The 9,765-nt window shown below is 40.4% G+C and overlaps 1 protein-coding gene across 1 annotated transcript; it reads right to left on the bottom strand.

Moving 5' to 3' along the window:
* Positions 1–1,602: 1,602 nt before the first annotated feature.
* Positions 1,603–8,611, bottom strand: LOC127365188 (interleukin-10 receptor subunit beta). Its single transcript, XM_051403035.1, has 7 exons — positions 8,429–8,611; positions 7,848–7,971; positions 6,007–6,185; positions 4,853–5,007; positions 4,096–4,246; positions 2,842–2,987; positions 1,603–2,640 (listed from the first exon to the last, which is right to left on the bottom strand). Exons 1-7 carry the CDS (start codon positions 8,484–8,486, stop codon positions 2,458–2,460), a joined length of 996 nt encoding a protein of 331 aa, XP_051258995.1. The 5' UTR covers positions 8,487–8,611; the 3' UTR covers positions 1,603–2,457.
* Positions 8,612–9,765: the final 1,154 nt, after the last annotated feature.

The raw sequence follows: 9,765 nt of genomic DNA, 5'->3' as shown, positions 1-9,765 counted from the left end.
CATGTCATTCAGTACTAATACACTGTTGTATCCCCAACCCCTTATAGTGTTTTAACTCCAGACCACAGCGACCATCCAACACTCATAGAGAGGTTTTTATCCATTGTTAACAGTCTATGAGCGAGAGCAAGGCCTTACTTTTATTTTGAAAGCACAGCAACCGTTGTTCCGGTCTTGTGTGTGCAGCTTGATGCCAGCAGAGGCAGAGTGTTGGAGACAGAGAGTTGCGTCAACCCTATTCACTCTGTAGGGCCAGTTTTTTATTTTCCTTAAATAAAGGCAGACCATTCCCAAACAGTCCCATACTCTGGAGGGATAATTATTCATTATTAATATTTACAGAATATATCAAAATGTAGCAGAATTTAAGTTCATCAGACTATTGAAAATGAAGATATTTAACCACCTAGTGTGTAAAATGAGTATTGAAGTGTATTTTGTTCTGTACAGGATGTGGCTCACAGTTAACTAGTATGGCAGCTTATAATAGATCATATTTACTGTAAGTATAACCTTAGCTTTGCGTGCATGTCAGCTGTGTCTTTATCAGTATTGATAAGCAGTGAACACATTGATAAAGGATATCTAAAACAGAATGAGTGAATGGAAAGTTTATTGTGTACAGACTTTTATAGATGACCGACAACTCAGTATGCAGGTTTGAGTATGTAGGTTTTATTACCAAGTTTTGGCCACCTACTATCTATCTATATATCTATATCTATATATCTATATATACATATACTTTATGCATTGGTATTATATACAGATAATATATATATATATGTGTGTGTGGATTTTGGTTCACAATAAAAATGTTTCCAGATGTTGACTTTTAATTGAGTTAATACAATAAGAAACAATATTTTTCATTGGAAATATACATTTTATTACATACATGTACTGTATAACATGTTTACTGTATATACATAGCTCTAAAACACTTCACTGTGTGTACAGTGAATGCAATTAAACAAAATGAAAATTCAGCTAGACAACCCCTGCTGTTACTGAAAGAAATGGTGTGACAGAGTTGATGTCCCCCTCTGTCTCCAGCTCTCTGGTTCGAGACTCTGACTGCACAGTTGTAGCGCCTCCTGCAGGCCGACACTGATGCACTTCTGATGTGTTAGTTCATTTGAACTTTAAAACACAGATTAACTATAAAACAGATATATCTCAAATGCTTATTGCTAATGCTAATTATTATGTTGGTCTTACACACTTATTCTGTAGTTATCTTATAGAGATTAACATAAAAACTGTATACAAAGGTGGACTCTCAGGGTTGTATTTACCACTTCCTTGGCCTACTCTTTCCATTTTGAAAGCCCCTTGAGACAATTTGAGACATTTACACATCTTCATGATCGATCTACTCTCAGTCAGCATGTGCTGTGAGTTCAGGACTTACTTCTTCTTTCTACTACTACTTATTTTAATCGGACAACAAATACAAGCCTTGGAGTTTTAATTTAAGTTTAGAAGATATTCTCAAATAGATAGTTTTCATGTCATGGTTCTTTTGGTTAAAAACACAATAAATAAATATATTCATGCACTTGTGTAATGTCAGAATGAAACCACACACAGGCACACATGTTCAAATAATGACTTTATTGAAGTTTAATGGAGTACAACATTATTGTGTAAACCTCGGACGTTGTGTTGTTTCTCACAAACACGCTTTCACTTCTCTTTCTAAGAAAACCTTCATATTGCCAAAAAGAGGCAATTCAAATATGCATGCTTAACAAAATGTGCCCACTGGATGGCAGATTATGCAGGTTTTTTAAGTCCACATCCACAATACAGAATCAAGCACGGTAAACGGTGGATGGTGATCCTATAGCACCATGGCAGCATAAATAATTTAGTGTGTGGGCAGCTCCAGTGGGCATGCCCTACTCCTTCACTCAAGCACAGTATGTGGCAATACTGTGAGCAACATTAGGACTGTACAGCACAACAACTTCACCTGTATGAGTCCTGTACCTACACGTCTCTGCTGTACAGTCCCTTCACAGTAACACCTGCTCCGAGGGAATAAAATGGGACTGCTGCAGGATTTGTTGAATCAAAATGGCAAATGGACTGTACATGTATAGAGCCTTTCTAGTCTTCTGACCAATCAAAGCGCTTTTACACTACATGCCACATTCACCCATTCACACAGTGATGGCAAGCGCTCATCACAAACAGAAACGGATCCACTCATACACATTCACACACCGCATCGGGAGCAATCTGGGGCTCAGTACCTTCGCTATGCAGCAGGAGGAGCCGAGGATCGAGCCCCCAACCTTCTGATTGGTGGACAACCCGCTCTACCTCCTGAGCAACAGCCACCCCCAAAACTCTGAAGTCAAGCAAGAATCGATTATTTCACTGTCAGTGTCTTTTAAAATCAGCTCTTCTTCACTGCTTCTGTGCTGTTAAGCCGTTGCCTCCTCTGTCCTATGTCTCCCCCGATGTGACATCAGGTTGTTTGCTGCAGCTGGGCCCTGCTGCCTTCAGGGGGCGCCCTTCATCCACAGTGCTGTCGTCTGCAATGATGCTGACCGGGTCGTAGATCTCCTTAGGTGGTTGGGAGTTCCACATGGCTATGTAATTGGAAGAGTTGGGGGGCGCCAGCAGGTACTGAGGGACAGGAGGGAGGCAAATGAACTCATTAACACCTGGCTAAAGCCTCCAAAAGGAGGGGAAACACTGTAAGGGCATGAATACACACATGCATACGGTTGAAATCAGTGAACCACGACTTGACAGGGTTGAAGGTGAGTCATTACAAACAAACTTGTACACACACAAATCCACGCAGATACATATAAACATACAAACCTCTTTAAAGTGCTGAGGCAGCGCATCTTTCGGGCAGAGAAAGTGGGATATATTTTTCCGATAGACCACTGCGACCACCACCAGAGTCACCACCACTGCCAAGATGACAAACGTCACCAAGGCCGCCACCCACGGAACCTCTTCTCCTGCAAAACAGTCAGACCAAGAACAGCAATCAGTATGTCTCTCATTTTAATGTGCTGCTTGTTGTCTCGCCGAGAGGCATTCTGATTTGAATCAGTCACTGCTAGTAAAAAGATCAGTGTTGAGCCTCTGTCAGTGAAAGTCTACACCTCCTGCAGGGATGTTTCACACCTTTAAATGATTTGACTTGTTTTTGCAAAATATAGCAGAGCAGACCAGATCTCCTCGCTGTACGTGGCATTGCACCACTTACCTAAACACCTTGGCTCACTCTGTACTAACCACAAATACAAACCGGGTGTTAGGTGGCGCTGACTTTCTGAGTAATGTCACTGCTGCGCCAAGTGTTGCTCAAAAGAACAACAAAGAAACACAAAGTTGTTTCTTTAACAGAGTGTAAGGGAGGGAGGACGCGGGTGAACGAGCAGAGACTGCGGTTTTGTTGTGTTTTCTTATCTGAACTCTGAGGATGGAGGGTGTCAAATCTAGTACAGATTGTATCTGAGGCAAACTCGTGGGCTATGTAAATAGAACCGACTTCTGAGGTGCAACAGGTTCTTTAGAGCAGGTTCTGAGTTTGGATTCAGGTGAGATGAACTGCTATCAGCACCTACAGTAGTACAATGCAGGTAATATTGTTATTTTATGTCAGAAGTATGAGAGTATTCAGACTAGCCAATAAAGCATTTTTGCAAGCAGGTTGAATTTCAGCAGGTATAATGTTTACTATGGTGCCCATCTTAGGTTAGCATGTCAGCTTTTATTAATAATAACTAACCAGTTTGAACTGATGATGGTGCTAAAGAGAAAGACAGAGGATCACCAAAGCTATTGCATTTGACCCCGAGGGGGACTGAACCACATTTAATGGGAATCCACCGATAGCTCGCCTCATGGTAGCAGGAAAAGTCTGGGGAACATTGATGTCTTGAGTTTGGCTAAAAATCAATTCACGTCAGTCTTATTTTGTAATGATAAGAATATGGTGGACGTCATTGAGCTACCACAACAAGCAGATCAACTCCTTCCAGCTGGTGGTGAGTTGCAGATGGATTCGAAAGCCAACCACTGTTTTACAAATCAATACAAATAAATAGCAAAGGAGCGTACTGATGGTGGTGCTCTCGCAGACCGGCGTGCTGGCCTCGCTGGGGCTGGCGCTCCTCAGGGTGTAGATTTGTACTTGGATGCAGTACTTGGTCCAGACTTCCAAGTCACTCAGAACCACCCGGTTTTGCTTTACGCCGCTCAAGCTTTGGACCTGTAGGAAGCAACAGAGAAGTGGTGAGATGTGTTGGTCCGTTTTAACCACAATGCCCTGCAGCAGCTACAGGACACCACAGAGACAGACCACAGATAACTGGTGATAGCCAACCATAAAACAGGTAAGCATCTGGCAGCTTTTGGATCTGAAGCAGCTTGTTAAATAAACAGGTATAGAAACTGCCAGCATGAGGTTGTTTTGTAAAGAATTAATCTCAGCAATGGTTTCATCTGTACTCAAAGCACATAGCCTTAAAATACATCTTAACATGGTCAGTACAAACTGACAGCATTATATTATGGCATTAAAAGAAACTGCCTTTCTGTGGGGACGGTTTGAAGCAGATATCAAAAGTGTATTTATGTCCAGATTTCATAACAATACACAAAGGGCTAAAAATGGCCAAAAGAAATATGTCAAATAATTGCAGCAGGTAATTTTTATGAAATGAAAATAACTTTTTTCATATTTGCTGAAACTTTCACTACATCCTGAACATTGTTTCATAGATTATCTGTCTCATGTACTACTGTCAGGATAGAGTCAAAGTTCAGGCAAATATGAAAAAGTTACCCACGGTCGCTTTAAACCAACGCGTCCCACCTTTCCCTCCTGGCCGTCCTTCCAGTAGGTGATGTTGTAGGTGGCGTAGTGGTATACATTCCTGAGTGTTGAGAGAGTGAACGCTGGATCTTTAATGCTGACTTCGATAGAAGCCCCGTTGGAGAGGAGAGAGACATTGGGTGAGCCGATGGTGGCTGAGGAAGAGAGCGAGAGGAGAGTGTGAAGACAGAGGTAACACAGTTAAAGACTTCTGGCAAAAGCAAAATCCATGTTGCTTATTTACATTAAGACATTTTTTTGGTATTGTAAATTTTCTGAAATTCTGTCTTTAAAAGTACCAGTGCAGGTATCTGCCAATATACCCTTCTACATGTTATATACTGGAGCTTTAAATATGCAAACAATGTATTATCTTATCAACTATGCACTAATTTGTATACATTTCCAGAACGTAAATACAATAATTGAACAATAATTCTCGTTTCATGTTTCGTGTTTCAACAGCCATAAAAAAATCGTCTTTGCCATGTTTTTTGGAATGAAATGTTATATAAATCAGGCTATGAATGATATATGAACAAAAACCTTTGTAAAAACCTTCAGAATATAGACAGGAATGAAACTGGAAGGTTTGGTGTATGTGAGTGCTGCTGAAGTGGAGATTTCTGGCTAAGGGTGTGAAACTCATATTGAGAAAACGACCTTTAAGGCTATGTGATGTAAAGTCCCACACAGACACTACAGGTGAATAGGGAAAGAAATGTAACTAATGGCTATAACCATGAAACTTCCCCAGTTTATTACTTACATTAAGACAATTATTTTTTGTACTACAATTTTTTGAAATATTATGTTGAAATATGCAAATGAGGCATTACCAAATGTAAATTTTTGGTGAATTTTGGAGCAATTTAACGTGAACAGACGACATATAGAAACACCTTAATGTGTATTTTGCGGTGATTTCTTTCCATTAGTCTGAAAGAAGACCGTCCACAATCTCAAACTTATCTAATACATAAAAAATAATGGTTTTGCCTTTAGTATCTAATTTATCTAATAATTTATTACAAGATATGTTTATCAGAGAAGATCGCTGAGAAAACATCACTGGGCAATCTTGTAATAAAAAATGAACACACATGCAGTGTTTTGAAGTGAAAGGCCATGAAACACAGGGAGTTTCCACTCACTGTACTTGTCCAAGGTTATCAGGTCACTCTTCGCCCAATCGGAGATCTCTGCCCCCAACTGCGCCCGGACTTGGCCCAAATACGTTCCATACTGACTGATGAATTTGGTGAGGGCGGTGATGTCACATTCACAGTGGGAGATGTTCACACAGGCTTTTACGGATCCTGAGCGTGGGGAACTGTGGACAAAACACAGTACTGGTATTACAGATCTGCCATCTCAGTTTCAGTTTCAGGTGTCATCATCAACACATACAAAACGAATGGCAGCGAGACAGTGTGTGTTTGTGAAGGTGTTACTGTCTGTAAATACTTCTGAGACAAAAGGTAAGCAGTGTGGCATGCTGTAAAGAAAACTTCTAGGAAATATGCCTAAAAGCCCCCTGACCCTGACCCTTTTCTTACCACCTCATACTTTATTTTATAATGACAGAACCTATGAATATACTAATTTTGTTCATTTCTAAAGTTTTCCTGCTGGACACAAGATGTCTCCTCCTTCACTGTAAAGTCCATTCTCAGTGTCTGTGCACTGGTGGCCTCAAGTTTCTACATCACACTTGCATACTGGATCAGGACTGACTTTCAAACTATTTGTGACGTCACAAATCATGCTTAAAAAAATCTGATATTCAGTAAGCTCAGAGAAACTTCTTTCAGCAGATGAATGAGAAAACATCCTTCTAGTGTCAAACTCTGCACAGACATCATTCAAACATCACACTGTAGGAACAAGAAAAAAAGCATCCTTGAGTGGAAGGGGACTTAGCATTAATATAAAATACTACAGTATAAATAAAATCACCAAAACGGTAAATACCATAAGTCATAACACAAATGCAGAACAATGAGCTCATAGTTCTCAGATTGTGTCAAAAGTGTAATGTGTGTTTGATTAACATGAGTCAGTCACAGTTCCCAGAAGAGAAGCTACTTCTGTACAGCACCACCCGTAGTGTTAATAAGAGGAAAGTATCACTGGTCACAGTTTTCTCTGGGGAGTGTTACGGGGGGAGCGGGGCTCTACAGCTACAGTTTGTTTGTCTTTGAGAGTTTGGCAGTTAGTTAAATCAAGCGTCTGATAAAAATCTGGCTGTTACAGACACAGCAAAGACTGTGCCAACCCTGAAGCCCCTCAGATTTTCAATTGCAACCACACTGCTAGTCATACAGACTGCTTTGCCTGTTAGCGGGTGTGATTGCAGCACTTCAGAGAAACAGAGTGAGCGATGGAGCAGATATAAACAACTACTCATATGCAAAACAGCATTTAGCTACCAGCCTGGAGCTACTGTGTTTTCATCAGAAGAGGAAAATCTCCAAGTCATGGTAGACCGACTGAAACTTGATTTTGCTTTTTAGTTGTGTAAATACATAATATCCACTGTAGCTTCTCACTGTTACTGCTGTAGGCAGCTCTCCTGATTCACATTAACTTAATAGTGAAAGAAGATGAACCCTAACCCTGACCCTCACCCCTGTGCCAATGAGTTGTCGGTTCATTTTGGTAACATATTTATCTTTTATGTACATTTCTAAACCTAAAATGACCAAAATTCTCAAGTTCCAGCTATTCAAATGTGACTGTCTGCTAGTTTCTTTGTCCTATATGACAGCAAACAGATTAGACTGCAGATTGTACAGAACAAAGTCTCCTTCATTACTTTCTGATATGAAAGACAAATGGATCCATCAAATAACTCATAATAGAAATAATTCAGCTGCAGCCTTAAAGTAAACAGACCTTGATAGCAGTGCAGCCAGTAACACAGCCGGACAAAGGAGCAAGTGTTTGCTAAACCAGAGAGGGTTTAGTGGTGCTGAGATTAGTGTTGACTCACCTGTATTCAGTGGTGTAGACCAGGCCACTGGCTGCCCCCTCAGGTGGGTCCCACCTCAGCACAAGGTTCATGTTGTAGGAGGTCAAGCGGACATTTCTGGGTTGGCTGAGGACTCCTGACACCACTGCACAGTCCAGATCCAAATAAAACGGGACACAAAAGGTACACTCAGGGTTGGAGGGGACATTTTCTCATGATAAAAAAGCAACTGGAGGTTTTCCATTGAGTGGTGCGTTCACTGTCCGTCCACCTTTAGTACATTACAGACAGAACTCTACCCGCTGATTTATGTGAATTATTAGATTTTACAAAACTTAAAGCAGGTGATCTGTGTGGTGCATTGTTTACCATCTTTTTACAGGCTAAATATTTCCACTCAAGTCATAAAACAGTTTCTAATTCAGTGAAAATTCAGATTAACAGCAAATTATCCTTCAATAATTACTAAAATACTACCTAAATACTGTTATACTTTCTGTAGTCGTCCTTGTGTGTGGTAATACAGTTCCTCTTAAAGTCCACACACAGTAACAACCACTTCAGTTCAATGATTAACAGACAGACAGACAGACAGATCTCACCTCTGGATCCACATAGTGTTGAAAACGTCAGGATAAAGGCACAGAGAGTAGCTGACATGTTATCCCAAAGGCTCTTCTGTCAAGTGTCTGCTATATTCCAGCTCCGTAGTGTGTGTGTGTGTGTGTGTGTGTGTGTGTGTGTGTGTGTAGATCTGTTTCGTTTATAATAGTTTTGTATTTCCTGGTAGCTCTCGGTAACAGGAGGCGGGGAAGTCCGCGGAACCGAAACTGTTTCCTACTCAGAAACGTCTGGTGCTTCAGGGAACCAGCCAATCAGTGACAGCTGTAGCTCAGTGTCGTTTACTGCGACTCTGTTGTGTTTCTGAATAAATCGGTGGTGCGCACATGTGCGTCAGTGGCGCACTGAGGCTGGCCGAGGGGCAGGTGCGAACATACAAATAAAAAAGGGCACCAAATGATGCTTTTATTGTGAAACACTTCCACCTATCATGTTCTATACATGATATGCAGGGCACTTTTTTGTTGTCACCACCCACACACATTTCTCTGTACTTTAGCCTACTTAACCCCGCACATACTGTTCGTTTTGACATTTGACAGCAGTAAAAAAATACCCTACACGTCATTCTTTTAACCTGACATTTGATGGCTTTTCCTAAAGTGACCCAAAATACACAAAAAATAAAATATTTTAAAATGTTATACTTCTGCACAGGTGCTACAAATTTTTGTACATTGATGCTGTTCCGGGTCAAATTTGACCCTGATCTAGTGAGATGGATTTTAAACCCACTAGAGTGGGTCCAATCAAGGAAAATGGTGGTTCTAGGGACTCTTGAAACTGTGGAACTGTATATTCTAGGTCTGTGTGTATTTTCATGGGACAGTTGGGGGTGGGGCTATAGATGTTTTTTTCTCCAAGGAGTCTCAAACGAGTGGTCTAGAACCTAAAAAATACACTCTCATGCCATCTAAAATCATAAATTAATGATTAATAATGAATTTATTAATGTAAGATAAAAAATGTTTTTGTCATATTTGCTGAAACCTTCTCTATATCCCAACAGTAGTACATGAGACAGATAATCTGTAAAAAAAAACAGGTTATTCTGGCTCGTTCTAGTGCTCCTAATGGCTTTTGCAAGAATCCAGGGTGTGAACGAAAACAACCATTCAGAGGAGAGAAAGATATAAAGAGGCATCTTTAAAGTTCCAACCCAAAGCGTCTCTATATCTTTCTCAGGCAATACGAGAACTACGAGAGGTCATTTATGGTGTAGCTATAACTGACAGATAACCAGATATTATTCTTGTGAAGTAAAAAAGAAAACAAAACCAGAATAACCAATAAAATGAATAGCAAACAGATTTTCAGT

This window comes from Dicentrarchus labrax, unplaced genomic scaffold, assembly GCF_905237075.1.
Source record: "Dicentrarchus labrax unplaced genomic scaffold, dlabrax2021, whole genome shotgun sequence".
Taxonomy (NCBI): Eukaryota; Metazoa; Chordata; class Actinopteri; family Moronidae; genus Dicentrarchus; species Dicentrarchus labrax.
The sequence above is the reverse complement of the archived record's forward strand: the minus strand, read 5'-3'. Positions and strand labels throughout refer to the sequence as shown.